Source organism: Bos indicus x Bos taurus, chromosome 17 (assembly GCF_003369695.1).
Source record: "Bos indicus x Bos taurus breed Angus x Brahman F1 hybrid chromosome 17, Bos_hybrid_MaternalHap_v2.0, whole genome shotgun sequence".
Classification (NCBI taxonomy): Eukaryota; Metazoa; Chordata; class Mammalia; order Artiodactyla; family Bovidae; genus Bos; species Bos indicus x Bos taurus.
In genome coordinates, this window is record NC_040092.1 from 4,152,043 (window position 1) to 4,170,960 (window position 18,918).

The window sequence follows — 18,918 nt, forward strand, 5'->3', positions numbered from 1 at the left end:
AAGAGACATTCTTCCTTCACTGTGGGGACCAGGGCACTCCTTATTCCTTAGATCATGGTAATGAGTAAATTGAGTTGGGCCATGATGTTTCTCAAAAAGACTTGAAAAAAATTCCCTAAAGAACACGAGCCCTGAGAAAATCTTTCAAAGACATAAATTGGGTGGGGGGGGAGGGAGAGAGAGATAATACAATAGTAATTTTTATTCACAAAGCCTGGCTCCAGGCTCAGTCTACTGAACAGCATAAAGCCTGGAGCAATCAGGTGACATCCAATGACAAACGAAGAAGCCAGGAGTGGTGGCAGGTCAGTCCTGGGGGATTCTTCGGGCCTGGAGAGCAGAGGAGGGGCCTCCCCAGACCCACGTCCCACGTGACTTCCTCTGCGACCCGCCCCTCTCTACTGTGCACCTGTAATGTTCCATGATGAGCAACAGGCTAGACACACACTCAGGGGAAATTCGGAGCCCACGCCAGCCCCACTAGTGTCCTCGGGGTCCAGGCCCACCTTCTTGTCCATCTTGAGCCAGGCCACGGTGTCCTTGATTGTGTACTGCAGGCCGAAGAACCAGGTTTCGCGAAGCCCCAGGGTCCGGCACACCAAGTCAAACAGGTCCTTCCCCTTCCACTTCATCTGCAAGGGAAGAACCCACAGGGGAGCTGGCTGAGGAAAGGAAAAACCCTTTCCTCTGTGCCCCCCGCTCTCGGGTTCCGAAAGGTGGGGACGACGCTGAGATGGCTGGTGAGCACAGAATTCCTAAATAATTGTGAAGCTTCCTGCACAAAACCATGAGTGGGAAAATACCAATTAGAGCTTAATGGCTTAATCGCTGCAAAGCATACACAATACCTCCCTTGGACAGTTCCTTTCAGATCTTAATATCCCCAAAGCTGCTAATTTTGGAAAGCTGGTAAACAGCATCCTCATTTAGGAGAGTCGAGCTTCTCCAGTTAACCCGGGGTGAGCTCCCAGGGACATCCATTTCCTCGATATTTTACTGTCAATCTTCTTTTTAATCACGACTCTGCCCTTCGATACAAGGCTAGCTTTTTAAAATGTAAAGACAAGTTTTACTAGATATTTTTAAAAGCAATATAGGGGAGGAAGTTATAATCAAAGTCACAAATCAGGAGGAAAAGGCACCATCAGAGACCAGCCAGCAAAATCACAGTCTCCCCCCGTAACGATGTGTAACGGAGGCTGTAGGGGAAAGGGTCCCACCTATACTCACACAGCAATTTCACAGGAAACCCAGGGAACAAACAGACAGGAATACACTGCTGTGTGCTAATTCCAGTGTTCCCTTAGAAGGACCTGAAGCAATGGCTGCTAAACCCTTTTTCTCTGCTCTTCAATCTTATGGCTGGAAAAGTAGGTTCAATATCATAATAGGGGAAGAAAATGCCCAGCAGCTTAGTAAATGTTGCCACCTTGTGGCTCTCCAGTTATATCACCCAGGATGTTCCCACATTACTCCTTAGCAGCCCCTCGCCCAGACCCCAGCGGCCCCCAAGTATCAGGTGGACATTCAAACGGACACCCGGGTACATGGATGAGTGTAAGCCATATCATGGAGATCAATGGTCACAGATGGTGGATTCAAATACTACGAGGTCACCAAACATCAGAAGAGCAAGGACACCGGACTTCAGAGGGGCGTCTGTTCTTCTCCTGCCCTCATGAAAGAAATCTCCACCCAAGGTCCTGGCATATTCCAGATGTATGATGAAAAAGCACTGGGGAAAATTTCAGGTTCAGAGACTTCTTATAAAAGAAGGAAAAAAAGAAAAAAACAAGCAAGACCTCTAAGATTCAATTCGTTTCTGCTAAGACCTGACTCTAACAGAGGGCTTTTCAAGCAGGATTTTTCTATTTTTAATGTATGTGAGTGGACAGTGTGTTCCCTACAAGGAACTCAACGGTACATCCTGGTCTGTACTGTCAACATCAATAGAGCAAAGGAGCAGCCTACACGGAAGGACACCAAAGGCAGCACAGGGCCTTTCCTGGTGGTCCAGTGGTTAAGAATCCACCTTCAAATGCAGGGGAAGTGGGTTCGAACCCTGGTCCGGGAACTAAGATCCCACGTGCCACTGAGCAACTGAGCCCTGTCGCCATAACCAAAGATCCCGCTTTCCGCAACTACGCCCTGATGCAGCCAGATAAATACTCAGCAGACAAGGGGTGGAGGTGCGGGTTGGCGTCTGTCCCTCACGGGGGCCGTTTCTCCAAATGTCCCTCTAGCTCTGCCCCTGTGCCCACTCTGGGAACTCAGTGGGGCCCCAGCGCCACCCCAGAGGTGGAGGTCTTTACTAGTAATGCTTGTTGGCACATCTGTGTCCCAGCCTGACTTCAGGACAAAGGGCTTTTTAATTCACGGCAGGTTTTTCTAATTCCCACTGGCAGACTTCACCGAAGAAATGTTATTTTGGAAAACTAGGAGCTTCAGAACGCCGATGATCCTCTTGTCTCTATTTTAAGCCGGCACATAGTATATAAATTATAAATGACTACCTTGCTACCAGATAACGTAACGCTTAAGAGCAGACATTAACTTGGAGCAGTGGAACACCCGGCGGCCCAGAAGATCAAGGTGAAGGCGCCCCGTCCGCCATAGCTCACAGCCGTGGCAGGGAGGGTTCTGGCAGGCACGGGCTGTCTGCTGTGGGGTGTGCGCTGCGTCCTAACCCCCGAGAGGATGCTGACTGGATCTCCTGACTTGGGAGCTTAAATCCTCAAACACAATCTCCTATCAAGGTATTCCTTCTACCTCTTTGTTTCCAAAATGCAAAACTATCTCTGCTGAAGGCAGAGACAATGTCTTTGTTCCCATGGGGCTTGCAATGAGAGGTGTTGGGGGGGGGGGGAGGGGTGGCTCTCACACTGACTCAGAATGCCTGTCTTGAATTTTCAACTTTGACTCTAAGAACTAAATGTAGGATGTCAAATTGGAAACGAGTCTGAGTCATTAATTACCTACTGCAGACCTGTCCCCTTCTTGTATAAATAAGGAGACCTTCCTTGGCAGCCTGCTACAGCAGACATGGGCTGTTTTCTTAATGGTCTAAGGTAGGCAAACCGTCCCCAGATCACCTCTTTTTCTGCTCTGTGGGGTTTCCTTTTGGCTTGCTCTCTTACCAGCACTCCCCAGCCATCTTTTCCAGTAAATGACTGGGGTCTTAACACTCTTCTCCCACCTTAAATAAAACCTGTTCTTGGAAGGGCCAGATATTATTCCTTTATAGCTCAAGGTAAATTAAAGTCTCTGCTTCCTCTTATCTAATCTTTTTTTTTTTTTGGCGGCACCACGCGGCTCATGGTTTCTCAGCTCTTGGACCTAGGATCGAACCTAGGCCATGGCAGTGAAAGCCCAGAATCCTAACCTAACTAAGCCAGCAGCGAACCCCCCGCCCCGTCCTCTGAGCTGATCTTTCAGCAGACACCGCAGAGCATTCTATGTGTCCAGCAACATTAGACACTCAAAATGCTGGAGGCATGTTCCCCGCCAGAGACTCAAGCAGGGACCCACGTGGGGAAAAGCGTTAAAGAACCCAGGAGAATTAGTTAAAGGAGGAAAGGCGATACATCTCAAAACAAACAAATGTCCTGATCTCTACAAAGAAATGCAGGTCATCTGGCAGAGGTGAAACAAGACAGCCTGAACTTGGGGGGGTGTGGAGGGGACCACCCAAAGACCCTCAGGCAGACGGATAATGGGATCGGACTTGCATTCTAGAGTGCACACTGACAATATGGTGGAGAATGGGTTGGAGCAAGTGTGAGTCTCTCAGTCGTGTCTGATTCTTTTCAGACCCCATAGACTATAGCCCAGCAGGCTCCTCTGTCCATGGCATTCTCTAGGCAAGAATATTGGAGTGGATGGCCATTCCCTCTCCGGGGGATCTTCCCGACCCAGGGATCGAGCCTGGGTTTCCTGCATTTGCAGGCAGAGTCTTTACTGTCTGAGCCACCAGGGAAACCCAAAGGAGACTGGAATCAAGAAAGCCAGAAGGGAGGACAACTCCCACCTAGAGAAAGGCAAGTGGGAAGGAGAGGAAGGCTGAGAACTGGAGAAGCGTTGAGAGAAACACCTGAATTTCTGGGTTTGAGCATCAGGTGGTCCCAGGAAAGGAGGGCTGGAAGATGGGAGAAGCAGGAGCAGCCAATTTTGAGCGAAACAGATGAGTAATTAAGTTCTAGACAAAGTAAAGCTCAACTAAGATGCCCAAGGAAACCAGGTGGAGGTGTCCTAAATACATCCGATTTTGTCTCCGCTCTATTTATAAAATAAAGTGTTCTATTCTTAAGTCATTAAGAGTCTCTCTTGGGTTACACCTAACCTCCAGCGTGCTGTTACCTACATGAGGTTGCACTTTTCAACATGCCTTCCCCCAAAGTTGGCGGGCAGCCTGCTGAGTCCTCCTAATGTGGGTTTCTACTTCTTCACAGACGAGAATCATTGCTCACAGTTGCTCCCAGCGGTTCTCAGGACACCCTGCAGAAGGGAGGTCTTGGGTTGTGATGGGGCGTCCCTGGACTCGCCAGCACGTGACCACACCTGCCTCTAGTTCCGTTGCTGGCCCACAGAGCCGGTGGGCGCCTCAGAACAGGAGCGACACCGGTCATCTCTCCACTCCCCATGGCGCCCGCCGAGTGTGTACACACAAGACGTGGCTGTGCGACAGGACACACTTGACCACTTAAAAAACCCTTGGCTCCAAAAAAAAGGAAAAGCCCTTGACTCTGGACTTCTCTGGTGGTTAAGACTCCATGTTTCTAAGGCAGTGGACGTGGGTTTGATCCCTGGTTGGGAAACTAAGATCCCACACGCCCTATGGTGTGGCCAAAAAAACCCTTGAGGCTCAAAAGTGTAAAGCAAAAATGAACTGTTCATCCACTCCTTCAACAAACATTTAGAGAACACAAGTTGTGTCCAAGCACCAGATGAGGTACAGGAGGTTAATGAGGAACAGAAGACAGTCTCTGCTCTCAGAGAACGGGCCCGGAGCGGGAACCTGTCAGGAACAGGTGATCATTCCTCTCACCCTGCACACAGGTCAGCTCCCGGTGTAGCTGTCAGCACTACCGCACTGTGAGGGCCCATGACAGGGACATCGGGGGCAGGAAGGGACCCTCTACCTGGGAGGGCTGAGAAACTGCATCTGAGCAGGTGGAAAAGGGAAGCCAAGTGAGGACCAGACTTGGGGAAGGAGGAGTGAGCAGCGAAGTGTGTGACAGGCAGAGGGAAGAGCACTTGGGAAGGTCTAGAGGCCAAACAGCTTAGACGGTCCTTGCAGGAAACGACAGTATTGTAGTTCAGTGTGGCTGGGGAACACTTGCGATGCCAAACTTTCAACTACCGTCTAAAACCAATTCTTCAGGGACTTCCCTGGTGGGCCAGTGGTTAAGACTTCCCCTTCCAGTGCAGAGGGTGTGGGTTTGATCCCTGGTTGGGGAGGTAAGATCCCACACGGCTCGAGGCCGAAACATTGGAACATGATATTGTAATATAAGTAATATTGTCACAAATTTGATGAACACTTTAATAAATAAACAAACCAATTCTTTGTCACCTAACCCTGCCTGTCTCGTGAACCACAGAAAGTTATCCGAGAGGCTGTTTTCTGGTTTCTCCCTGCAATGGAACATGACTTGTACCCATTCTTCATGCACAGGAGAGAAATTAAACCATTACACAAGATGGATGCCTCTGGAGATTCGAGCTTAATTCTTTCCAGGAACCAGCCTCCAAGGCAGAGAGAAACCATGGTTATCTAACCTCGGTATGAATCTCTTCGCTGCCACCGTGTAACCTTCGGCAAGTTATTGAACTTCCCTGTGCTCTGCAATGGGGATAATGAACAGAACCTGTCTTAGCAGATTGATCTCAGGATTAAGTGCACTGATACATTTTAAAAGCCTGAGAAGGCGCTGCAGTAAATACTCAATAAAAGGGGGTGATTACTCATTCTAACCCCGCCTCTTCTCCTTACATTCGCAAGTGGCATCGTTTAAAGCCTCCCAGTCGTGTTCCACTCCACGGGTGATGGATGGCAGATCAGGAAGGGCACCATCAATTTTCATCGCGCTAACCACGCCATCACTCACTTGACAAACATTTATTGAGCACCCACTACGTCCTCGTCACTGCGCTCGGCCCCAGGGATAAATGAGGGATCCGGGACAAGACGCTGTCCCTGCTCATGGCTGACGGGGAAGACAGGTGAATGGAGGAGGAAAGTGCAACCTGGCAAATGCTCACAGAACCGAGGACTCGAGGGGACATAGCTCAGGCCTGGGGGTCTGGTGGGGAGAGAGGGGCCTTCCGGGGAAGATGCTGGGTCTGAGCTGGGTCTCCAAAGCCAGGCGGTAGTTGGTCCTCTGATACAGGAATGGGGGGGGAGGGGGTCGTGCCAGCCGGAGGGAACAGCACGTCTGCGGCTCGGGTCCAAGCTGTTGCAAAGGGAAGGAATGTTCTCTGCGCTCTTCTGGTGTCTGAGAGGCAACGTGGCTGTCCTGTCTGCAGTACTGAATGTTCAGTGCGGTACTGAGCATGCGGCTGCAGCTCCGCCTGTGACGGCTCACGCCCTCCTCGGCCCACCGGGGCCTGGGTCGTTCAGTCACTGTTTCCCAGCCTCCCCCCAGCAAGACCTGCCAGGTCTCTAAGGAGCCATGACCAGTTGGATGAGTCTCTTATTTATTCATTTATTTTAATATTTATTTGGCTGCAGCATGCAAACTCTTAGTTGTGGCATGTAGGGTCTAGTTCTCCGACCAGGGATCAAACCCAGGCCCCCTGCCTTGGGAATGCCAAGTCTTAGCCACTGGGCCATCAGGGAAGTCCCTTTTTTTTTTTTTTTTAAATTAAAACATTTCCTCTTCTGACACCTGCTAGAACATAAGTCTTTCAGGCTTTGCACTTATGGGCCCTTCTTTTGGGAGGGTTTGCCATTTTTCCCAGATTGCCAGAAAGAGAACAGCTCCTTGGGCTGATGGATGGATTTGCTTGAATCCATCTCTTCCTCCTGAAGGGACGTGTCCCACTGCCTCCCCTCAGCCTAGGGAAGAGGAGGCAGGGGCTCACTTGCAGAAAGAAGAGGGGTGGTGGAGGGAGTGAGAAAGGCCGTTTGTGGGAAGGAGCAGGGCTCTGGACTCCATGGCGTGTGGGCTCCAGCCTCATCCTTCAGATGCCCGTGGTGAGCAGGGTAGCTGGCAGGGAGCCAGGGTGCCCGGTGCGTCGTGCTGCGTCCTGGCCGTGCGCTCACATTACTTTAACGGGCTGCAGTGCTATTTCCCAGATCCACCCTGCACCTCCATCAGAGATGGATATGTATGAACTTTATAAACAGGACTAAGTGCTGTCAGCTTGTTATTTTTGGTAGGGGCTGAATTTATGAGCTCTACCCAGAGTGAAGTGCTTGTCATTTATCAACCTCGAATGGTTTAAGGAAATAGCGCTAAGCACTTACGGCTCCATGGCGGAGGACGTAGCGGGAATGCAGCACGTTTCCTGCTGTTGGAAGCAACTGGCACCAATAACCTATGGGGCTGATCGGGGTCTATTAACTGGGGAAACGTTAACACAAATCCACGACCTCTTCTTACAACGGGCCAGGTTTAGACTGACAGTCCCAAAACGACGACTTGGTTTCTGGGCTTTGGCAGACATGGAGTCGTCTTTCTCCCACTGCTCTCTTTAATCCCTTGTGCCTGCTGCAGACAACCACGCAGGGTGCGTGGAAAGCCAGACACGACACAGGAAGAGGCCACAGACAGAAAAGGGCAGACTTTCCCGAAGAAACAGAACTGAGTTTGACTGCCATGGGTGAGATGTCTGAGAATTAGAAGACACTTCAGCTTTACAGAAAAGACTCAAGCCTGGAGAAGCTGGCAGAGAGGTGACACCCCGTTTCATAGATGTCAGGGGACAGAGTGATCAGCCACCCAAGGGAGGCTATTCGACTGGCTGTCTACTCCACAGAAGACGACAGAGAACCAAGGGACCTGGCATTCACTTATCAGGGTTTCTCCTAATTAGCTCACGAGCTGCCCCAGCATTTGCTGTAAAAACTGTCAAAAGGTTGGATCCTTTACAGACAGAGCAACAGAAGGAACGGCACCTCCCAGGGCTCAGGACACGTGCCACATGTTTGCCATGGTTTCGGGAACACAGAGCCAGAAGGGCTGTGACCTCTCTCAATGCTCATCCCTAAATGATCTCTGCCCTAAATGACAGCTGCCCCATAAGAACCGAGGCAGAGAACAGTTGACAATCTAAGACACTGCCGTACCAGATCCAAACCTAAGTACGACTTTTATTTGTCTGTTTTGAAAAAAAAAAAAAAACAGATGCCAGGGACTTCCCTGCTGGTCTAGTGGTTAAGACTCTGAGCTCCCAATGCAGAAGGCATGGGTTCGATCCCTGGTCATGGAACTAGATCCCACACGCTGCAACCAAGAGTTCGCATGGAGCAACTAGGACCCAGCATCGCCAAATAAATAAATATTAAAATTTAAAAAGCCCAACACCTCCGTTTAGCAGATGTACATGGGGAGAGCTATAAAGATGATATTGCTGCGCAGTAGTGAATAATGAGTTCCAGTAAAATCTATCCTGGTTTGCAGACTTCCCTGATGGTCCAGTGCTTAAGACTCCATGCTCCCAATGCAGGGGGCATAGGTTTAATCCCTGGTCAGGGAACCAAGACCCCACATGCCATATGGTCTGGCAAAACGAAAAAAAAAAAAAAAAAAAACCCACCAGGCTGGTATCTCATGTCTGTGTTCCCTATCATGGTGAGGACACATCACTCCCCCTTTTTTCTGAGATGTCTTAAAAAACACTGTATTTTTAAAGAGATGATTTTGCTCAACTGTAGACTAATGTGTTTTGAGCAGATCTAAGCTGGGCTTTCCTAGTGGCTCAGTGGTAAAGAATCCACCTGCCAATGCAGGAGACTCAAGAGACCTGGGTTCAGTCCCAGGGTCAGGAAGATCCCCTGGAGGAAGAAATGGCAACCCACTCCAGTATTCTTGGCTGGAAAATCCCATGGACAGAGGAGCCTGGCAGGCTATATAGTACATGGTGTCACGAAAGAGTCAGACATGACTTAGTGATAAACAACAACAAAGCTAGGCCAGGCTAAGCTACGATTCCCTGGGCTAGGTTAATTAAATGCATCCTCAACTCTGATATTTTCCACTTGTTGTTCAGTCACTGAGTCACGTCTGACTCTTTCCAACCCCAGGGACTATAGCACGCCAAATTCCTTTGTCCTCCACTACCTCCCAGAGTTTGCTGAACTTCATGTCCTTTGAGTTAGTGATGCTATCTAACCATCTCATCCTCTGCTGTCCCCTTCTCCTTTTGCCTTTCATCTTTCCAAGCAGCAGGGTCTTTTCCAATGAGTTGGCTAGGACACACCACTCCTACTCAGCCATTATTTCTGAGGGAAAAGGGGAAACAGGATTTTAGCCAAAAAAGAATTGTATCTCTGCTCTGTACCAATCATGACCCCCGAATCCCTTATCTTGATCTGTGCAAAATTACACAAACCTGAAACCGCCCTTATGCAAAACAAACGTTTCAGCTGTCATCTTGCCCTGTCGGTTTCTGCCACAGTCAACCACAGCAAGTAATCTTCCTCTCCCGGTCCTCCGATCATTGCTGTTAATATGCCCAATCTATCTAAATTATTGGTTTCAAGGCCCTCCACCAATTACCTCCTCTCTTTTCCAACCAACTGCCCCGCCTTGTGACAAGGCAGCCTGTGTTCTCCCAGCTCAGCACAACCTATATGCTTCCATTTTCCCACAGTCAGACCTTTCTCAGGTCCCTTCCTTATCTCATCAGTCTCCTTCCCCAGCATATAACACCAGATACGTGAGTTAATATGCAGTTTTGTTGCTTTAGTTGCGAACTTGTGTCCAACTCTTTTGAGACTGCGTGGACTGTAGCCCGCCATGCTCCTCTGTCCGTGGTGTAGAATAAAAAAAAAGAATACCAGGATGGGTTGCCATTTCCTTCTCCAGGGTATCTTCCTGGATCAGGGATGGAACCTGTGTCTCCTACATTGCAGGTGGATTCTTTACCACTAAGCCACTCGGGAAATCCAATATGCACTTCAGATCAGATCAGATCAGTCGCTCAGTCGTGTCCGACTCTTTGCGACCCCACGAATCACAGCACGCCAGGCCTCCCTGTCCATCACCAACTCCCGGAGTTCACTCAGACTCATGTCCATCGATTCAGTGATGCCATCCAGCCATCTCATCCTCTGTCGCCCCCTTCTCTTCCTGCCCCCAGTCCCTCCCACATCAGGGTCTTTTCCAATGAGTCAACTCTTCGCATGAGGTGGCCAAAGTACTGGAGTTTCAGCTTTAGCATCATTCCTTCCAAAGAAATCCCATGGCTGATCTCCTTCAGATTGGACTGGTTGGATCTCCTTGCAGTCCAAGGGACTCTCAAGAGTCTTCTCCAACACCGCAGTTCAAAAGCATCAATTCTTTGGCGCTCAGCCTTCTTCACAGTCCAACTCTCACATCCATACATGACCACTGGAAAAACCATAGCCTTGACTAGACGGACCTTTGTTGGCAAAGTAATGTCTCTGCTTTTCAATATGCTATCTAGGTTGGTCATAACTTTCCTTCCAAGGAGTAAGCGTCTTTTAATTTCATGGCTGCAGTCACCATCTGCAGTGATTTTGGAGCCCCCCAAAATAAAGTCTGACACTGTTTCCACTGTTTCCCCATCTATTTCCCATGAAGTGATGGGACTGGATGCCATGATCTTCGTTTTCTGAAAGTTGAGCTTTAAGCCAACTTTTTCACTCTCCACTTTCACTTTCATCAAGAGACTTTTGAGTTCCTCTTCATTTTCTGCCATAAGGGTGGTGTCATCTGCATATCTGAGGTTATTGATATTTCTCCCGGCAATCTTGATTCCAGCTTGTGTTTCTTCCAGTCCAGCGTTTCTCATGATGTACTCTGCATATAAGTTAAATAAGCAGGGTGATAATATACAGCCTTGACATACTCCTTTTCCTATTTGGAACCAGTCTGTTGTTCCATGTCCAGTTCTTTTTTTTTTTTCTTTTATTATTATTTTTTTAATTTTATTTTTAAACTTTACAATATTGTATTGGTTTTGCCAATTATTGAAATGAATCCTCCACAGGTATACATGTGTTCCCCATCCTGAACCCTCCTCCCTCCTACCTCCCCATACCATCCCTCTGGGTCATCCCAGTGCACCAGCCCCAAGCATCCAGTATCCTGCATCGAACCTGGACTGGCGACTCATTCCATATATGATATTATACGTATTTCAATGCCATTCTCCCAAATCATCCCACCCTCTCCCTCTCCCAAAGAGGCCAAAAGACTGTTCTATACATCAGTGTCTCTTTTGCTGTCTTGTATACAGGGTTATTGTTACCATCTTTCTAAATTCCATATATATGCGTTAGTATACTGTATTGGTGTTTGTCCTTCTGGCTTACTTCACTCTGTATAATAGGCTCCAGTTTCATCCACCTCATTAGAACTGATTCAAATGTATTCTTTTTAATGGCTGAGTAATACTCCATTGTGTATATGTACCACAGCTTTCTTATCCATTCATCTGCTGATGGACATCTAGGTTGCTTCCATGTCCTGGCTATTATAAACAGTGCTGCGATGAACACTGGGGTACACGTGCTCTTTCAATTCTGGTTTCCTTGGTGTGTATGCCCAGCAGTGGGATTGCTGGATCATAAGGAAGTTCTATATCCAGTTTTTTAAGGAATCTCCACACTGTTCTCCATAATGGCTGTACTAGTTTGCATTCCCACCAACAGTGTAAGAGGGTTCCCTTTTCTCCACACCCTCTCCAGCATTTATTGCTTGTAGACTTTTGGATCGCAGCCATTCTGACTGGCCCATGTCCAGTTCTAACTGTTGCTTCCTGACCTACATATAGGTTTCTCAAGAGGCAGGTCAGCTGGTCTGGTATTCCCATCTCTTTCACAATTTTCCACAGTTTATTGTGATCCACACAGTCAAAGGCTTTGGCATAGTCAATAAAGCAGAAATAGATGTTTTTCTGGAACTCTCTTGCTTTTTCCATGATCCAGCGGATGTTGGCAATTTGATCTCTGGTTCCTCTGCCTTTTCTAAAACCAGCTGGAACATCAGGAAGTTCACAGTTCACGTATTGCTGAAGCCTGGCTTGGAGAATTTTGAGCATTACTTTACTAGCGTGTGAGATGAATGCAATTGTGCAGTAGGTTGAGCATTCTTTGGCATTGCCTTTCTTTGGGATTGGAATGAAAACTGACCTTTTCCAGTCCTGTGGCCACTGCTGAGTCTTCCAAATTTGCTGGCATATTGAGTGCAGCACTTTCACAGCATCATCTTTCAGGATTTGAAATAGCTCAACTGGAATTCCATCAGCTCCACTAGCTTTGTTCGTAGTGATGCTTTCCAAGGCCCACTTGACTTCACATTCCAGGATGTCTGGCTCTAGGTCAGTGGTCACACCATTGTGATTATCTGGGTCATGAAGATCTTTTCTGTACAGTTCTGTGTATTCTTGCCACCTCTTCTTAATATCTTCTGCTTCTGTTAGGTCCATAGCATTTCTGTCCTTTATCGAGCCCATCTTTGCATGAAATGTTCCTTTGGTATCTCTAATCTTCTTGAAGAGATCTCTAGTCTTTCCCATTCTGTTGTTTTCCTCTATTTCTTTGCATTGATCGCTGAAGAAGGCTTTCTTATCTCTTCTTGCACTTACATACATGGAAAAATTGGGTTATCTGTCTTTCCCCAAGATTCCTGCTTTTCCTATAGTTCTGCAGATCATAAACTCCTTGAAGGCAACAGCTAACACACACACATACACATTCTCTCTCTCTCTCTCTCCTCTCTCTCTCTCGCTCGCTCGCTCGCTCTCTCTCTCTCTCTCTCTCTCTCTCTCTCTCTCTCTCTCTCGTTTTCTCTAAATCTCCTGGGACCCAAGCAAGTACTGCATAATTGATTTGTGGCCACTTCACAAACGCTTGTGGTTGGCTGATGATGTTGATATAATGGTGATGACACCTGGGTCAGGCTTCTGAGCAGAACAATCTCCTAGGTAATGACTGCAATGAAGCAAGAATTTATGATGCTCCTTATTAAAATTCTAATTGCATAATTGGGCCTGAAGGTATATATCCCTCCGCCTGCCTTTGGTGACATGTACTGATCTCCTCTCTCTAAAAATACCTTGCCAAGGAAATCTAAATCTCAAAGAGCCAACCAAGAAAAATTTCCTCAGAACAAGAGATGAGTAGGAAACAGATCGCATCACCTTAGGGAGCCACAAAAAGGAGGCTTTAAACTCTAAGGACTCTTTCAAAACAAAATGAATTGTAGTCCTCGTTTTTTTTTGTGGGGGTGGAGGGTGGGGGGTGGGGTGCAGGGAGAACAGTCCTTAAGTTTGCAGCTTCTGGCATGCTTCCTGCTTTAGTGGAGACAGGTTCTGGCAGCAACCATGAGCCCAGAAAGGGAAGCCAAGTCCTAAACTGCCCTCTCTGGGAGACCTCCTAGCGGTCCAGTGGTTAAGACTCGGAGCTGCTAATGCAGTGGGTACAGGTTCGATCCTTGGTCAGGGAACTAGGATCCCACACGCTGTGCGACCCAACCAAAAGATATTTAAAACAAAACAAACCCAAACTCCACCCTCAACCACCCACAACCATGGGTGAGCCACTCGGCTCAACTGGGCCTTGATTTCTTCATCTGTCAATCTCTCATGGCCCCCATGCAAGGCTTAGATTTCATGACGCCATGAAAAAAGAGGGCTTGAAGCTTTGAAAGCCAGCTGACAGATGACAAAGCAAAAAGAATCAGTAGTTTATATGCTATAAAAGCAGTACAGTCCTCCCAAAGCAAAGAAGACCGTCTCTGTCTTTGGAATTTAGCTCACAACATGAGGGCAATCACAGCCTTGTCAAACAACTATAAAACTCCCAACCTGCTGTGCTGGGAAGGTCACTTAAACTCTCTGGGTCTCGGCTTCCACAATCGTCAAGTGGGCTTTCAGGATTAACACCCCCCGAGTCTATGAGATTCAGATGGTTTTGTATAAACCATGGAGTACTTTTTTTGCTACTATAATAAATTTTCTTTTAATCCTTTAACTTTCCATTCTGTATCTTAAAATCATTTTCGGAAATGTCAATGACACTTAACAGTTAATTTCTGTGCTGTTGCTACATTCTTTTCCCTTACTCAGGTTCTGTCATTGCGATCATGTTCTTTACTCCTAATAATCAGGAGCTGTCTTATAATAATGAACTCGCTAGTGTAACAAAAATTGTCATTTATCATGCTAATGAAAAATAGAAGCTTTTTAGCACCAAGCTTGCCGTTGATATTCAGCAGTTATCAATGATTACAAACACTTCCAACAACCGAGAATAAGAACTCTATGGAGAGCTACGGAGAAGGCAATGGCACCCCACTCCAGTGTTCTTGCCTGGAGAATCCCAGGGACGGGGAGCCTGGTGGGCTGCCGTCTATGGGGTCGCACAGAGTCAGACACGACTGAGCAACTTCACTTTCACTTTTCACTTTCATGCATTGGAGAAGGAATGGCAACCCACTCCAGTGTTCTTGCCTGGAGAATCCCAGGGACAGGGGAGCCTGGTGGGCTGCCGTCTATGGGGTCGCACAGAGTCGGGCACGGCAAGCGACTTAGCAGCAGCATGGAGAGCTACGAATAGGAAACAACAGGAAATCCAATGCCAGTGGCACAAAGCTCAATTTCAAATGCTTGAACATGAAGTGAGATGAACAGACTTAGACATCGCCCATGACCAAGTGTTACGCAACTCATGCCCTGGTCTCTGCAAAAACTGTAGTTTATATTTAAAAGTGCGCTTCTTCAAAAAAAAAAAAAAGCTATCAACACAAGAGAGCTAAAGCATTATGCGTTTATGCAAACCATCTCAAGTAGAACCCAGACCCTAGCCTGGAAAGAACATTTAAACATTCTGTTTCTGGCTTGACCTTTTGATTAAGGTTCACAGTCATCAATCCTGGAGAAGGAAATGGCAACCCACCCCAGTATTCTTGCCTGGAGAATTCCATGGACAGAGGAGCCTGGAGGGCTATAGTCCATGGGGTTGCAAAGAGTCAGACACGACTGAAGGGACTTAGCACGCTCACACAGTCATCAAGGAGAATGACACTGATTTTAACAAGGTTGGGAGGCATAGGTGCGAGTGAGTAGGACTGTTTAAAAAAACTCTGCAGGTAGATGAGAACTACTGTAGGCTGAAGTCTTTTTAAACTTATTTATGAGACTGATTTAATCACAGATCAATAGGAGTAGGATACTAGATAGATACACGATTGGTGAATTTAAAACCACAGATCAATTCAGATAAGTTTAGTAATGATTCCAGGCTTCAGTTTGAAATTTTACTTGAAAAGTCAAATTTCGAACTGTGGTGCTGGAGGAGCCTCTGGAGAATCTCTCGGACAGCAAGGAGATCAAACCAGTCAGTCCTAAAGAATCAACCCTGAATAGTCATTGGAAGGACTGATGCTGAAGCTCTAATACTTTGGCCACCTGATGGGAAGAACTGACTCACTGGAAAAGACCCTGATGCTGGGAAAGACTGAAGGCAGGAGAAGGGGACAGAGGATGAGATGGTTGGATGTCATCACCGACTCAACAGACATGAGTTTGAGCAAACTCTGAGAGATACTGGAGGACAGGGAAACTGGGGTGCTGCAGTCCATGGGGTTGCAAAGAGCCAGACATGCCTTAGTGACTGAACAAAATAACAACAAATTATCAAAACTACTAAAACCAGGAGACTAAAGCTGGCAAAGTGGATGGGAAAGCCAAAAGTAATGTAACTCACTAACGGAAAGTTGTGAATTTTCCAAGCGAGGTTCAAATTTGGCAAAGCAGCAGAAAAGAACAGTAGGGAGACTCGGGAAGAGGAAAAAGGCCCCACTCCTTTGGAAATGATGTGCTCTGACTCCACCTAGTGGGGCCCAAGGATTCCTGAACTAGATTCCTAAGCGCCTCAATGCGGCACAGGTGACTGAAGATCTGATTAAAAGCTTTTTTTCCCCCTGGTCAGCACTAAATTGGTAATAAATTTTTGCTTGCTAAAAATGTACTAAAACATGTGGACTCAGAATCTAAATCAGACAAAGCACAGACAGGAAGATGGAACACATCATTCTGTAACAAACCAGAGAAACCTCGTCACCAGCTGGCTAAAAAAATGATTAGCAGCTCGCAGAAAACTCAATTCTGGGTTTTTAAGAGAGCAAATACGTTAATTTATGAAATTAGGAATAAACAAGTACCAAAAATGTTCTTGGGTAAGAATGCAAAACTAGCATGAATAACTGGAGAAAAACAAAAGAGAAAAATTCCAAGATGACACATGGGGAACAAAGGAATGGAGGATAATTAAGCATGGCAGAAAAGAGCCTGCTGTCATCGCGGACATCAAGCTAAACAGAGGCCAATCATAGAGCACACTACAAAAAAAGATCCTTAAGTACATGGCATAAAGCTCACTATATTTAGACTAACTGTAGAGTCTAGAAGGTCTACAATTACCAAGGCATGGCTAACCTGAAGAAGATTCAGAGAAAATGAAGGAGGTGATTCAAGGAGAAAATTCACAGTGCCTCTAGCATGAGACCTTTCCTCTTTATTCCCACTCTCCTGACTCAAGATAACAGAAAAGGCTAATGTTTGGGCTTCCCTGGTGGCTCAGTGGTAAAGAATCCGCCAGCCAATGCAGGAGACACGGGTTTGATCCCTGATCCGGGAAGACCCCACATGCCTCAGAAAACTTGGTGCCCATGCACCACTACTGAGCCTGCGCTCTAGAGCTGCAACTACTGAAGCCCGTGCACCTAGAGCCCAGCTCTGCAACAAGAGGAGTCACCTCAACTAGAGTGCAACTAGAGAGCAGCCCCTGTTCACCACAACTGGAGAAAAGCCAGAGCGCCAATGATGACCCTGCACAGCCAAAAAATACGTAAAATAAAAACTACATATATGTATGAAAGTTATATTTAAAAAAAAAAAGCCGAAGAAGCTGATGGTTACCAAGTACTTACTATGGTCAGTGCCTGGGCTGAATGCCCATGAAGGTCTACCTTATTCATGCCTTAAAACAATCCTATAAGAAAACACTATTATTCTCATCTTACAACTGAGGTTTAGAGCGGTAAATCCAAGATCACTCAGGGAGTAGGGGGCAGTGGCAGGGCTTCCTTCCACCCGAGCCGACTTGCCACTTCTACCAGGATGCAGGCTGTTTTCCCTGAGCAGTATCTGTCCGGCCCTCTGGCAGATTTTTCTCATACCTGCATGCTCAAATCCTGACATGACTTCCTACCTAAGAAGGAAATATGAAACAGAGAGTTGTGTGATAAGCTGCTTCTGCCCACATCACCTAAAATAGGATGTGCAGCTGAGGGCCTTGGAAATTGAGTTCCTCCCTGTTTTATAGCTGAAGAACTGAAGCCTGGGAGAAAAAAAAGAGAGAGATGTACCCAAGGTCACAGAAGAGCTCCGCAGAGAAGCCAGGGTTCAGACACCAGTTTGAACTCCCTCCTGGAAGACAATCACTGGCCTCAATCTAGGGGTGTCTAGGATTTAACCTCTTACTGGACTCACCAGAGTTGTTTTTCCTGCTTTCCCCTTTTGAAAGTTCCACCTGTCAGGTGTATGTCCACTTGTATGCTGGGATGATCTGTAATGTTGGTATCTAACCCAAATGTAATTTCACATGGGTATGTGAAAACGTTCGGGAAGCCAATCAACAGGAGAAGGAAGCTTTGTCTTCGATATAAGATATTAGGCTCTCTCACAACTCAATTTCGAGAAATTTTTCATATTTGACTCTTCTTACTGATAGATTGAATTACTAGAGTAAAATTCCAGTCTAGATAAGAAATAACAGAACCATTTAGCCTCCTGGCAAACTACGTTCAGCACCCACTTTTTCAAAATGACAAATATCAAGTCTTTCAAGTGGAAAAATTCTCCAAAGCATCAAGCCAATTGTGCAATGCAGCAAGTGGTGCAAGAAAGAGATTTTTGCCCCCCATCTCTGCTGCAAAAATATCTGAACTGATTAGCAGAAGGCATCGCAATTCATATGTTAACTACCAACTGGTTGTGACATTGAGTCCTTCTTAGAAAGCCACCTACATCTGACCTCAGTGAAGCCAAGAACTGAAGTACCATCTCTCCTCTGTTTCAAAGTGCATCTACAGGCTCCCTGCATTAGCATAAAAATAGAGTAGGAGAGTAAGACCAGACACTTCTGAGTTCTCGGTATCACCATAAATCAAACAATTGTTACTTTCAACAGAATATTGCTTTTTTTTTTTTAAGCATTTAAAAGAAATGTTTCTGGCTGCACCAAGTCTTCCTTGCAGCACGCAGGATCTTTAGCTGTAGCCTGTGAACTCTTAGTTGTGGCCAAGTTAGGATCTAGTTCCCTGAAAAAGGATCGAACCCCGGGCCCCCTGCATCGGGAGTCACGGCAGTCGGTGCCCACGGTGACCCAAGCCTCCTGTTTCAGGCTGACTAGAGTCCTGTCCTTCCTGCCCAGCACTAAGCATTTCATGAGTCCTTATAACAATCTCGCGGGGTCAGTAATGTTAGTTCCATTGTACCGATGTGCAAACTGAGGTTTGGCGAGCTCGAGTATCTTATCCAAGCTATAAGCAGTTTAGCTGGAATTAAAGTCCGTGTGTGTCTTATTTCAAAGTCCGCGCGCTTTCTATGGCTGCTTTGTTCATTTGGTGTGGCTTCCCTGGTGGCTCAGACAGTAAAGAATCTGCCTGCAATGCGGGAACCCAGGTTTGATCCCGGGGTCGGGAAGATCCCCTGGAGAAGGAA

General features: G+C 46.9%; 1 protein-coding gene across 3 annotated transcripts in view; it reads right to left on the bottom strand.

The window, feature by feature from the left end:
• Window positions 1-18,918, bottom strand: part of NF2 (neurofibromin 2) — a 74,769-nt gene that overhangs the window by 45,971 nt on the left and 9,880 nt on the right. For all 3 annotated transcript variants that reach the window (XM_027566363.1, XM_027566364.1, XM_027566365.1), the window contains exon 2: window positions 507-632. In XM_027566363.1, coding sequence (XP_027422164.1) covers window positions 507-632 — 126 coding nt within the window. The remainder of the gene's footprint in view (window positions 1-506; window positions 633-18,918) is intronic.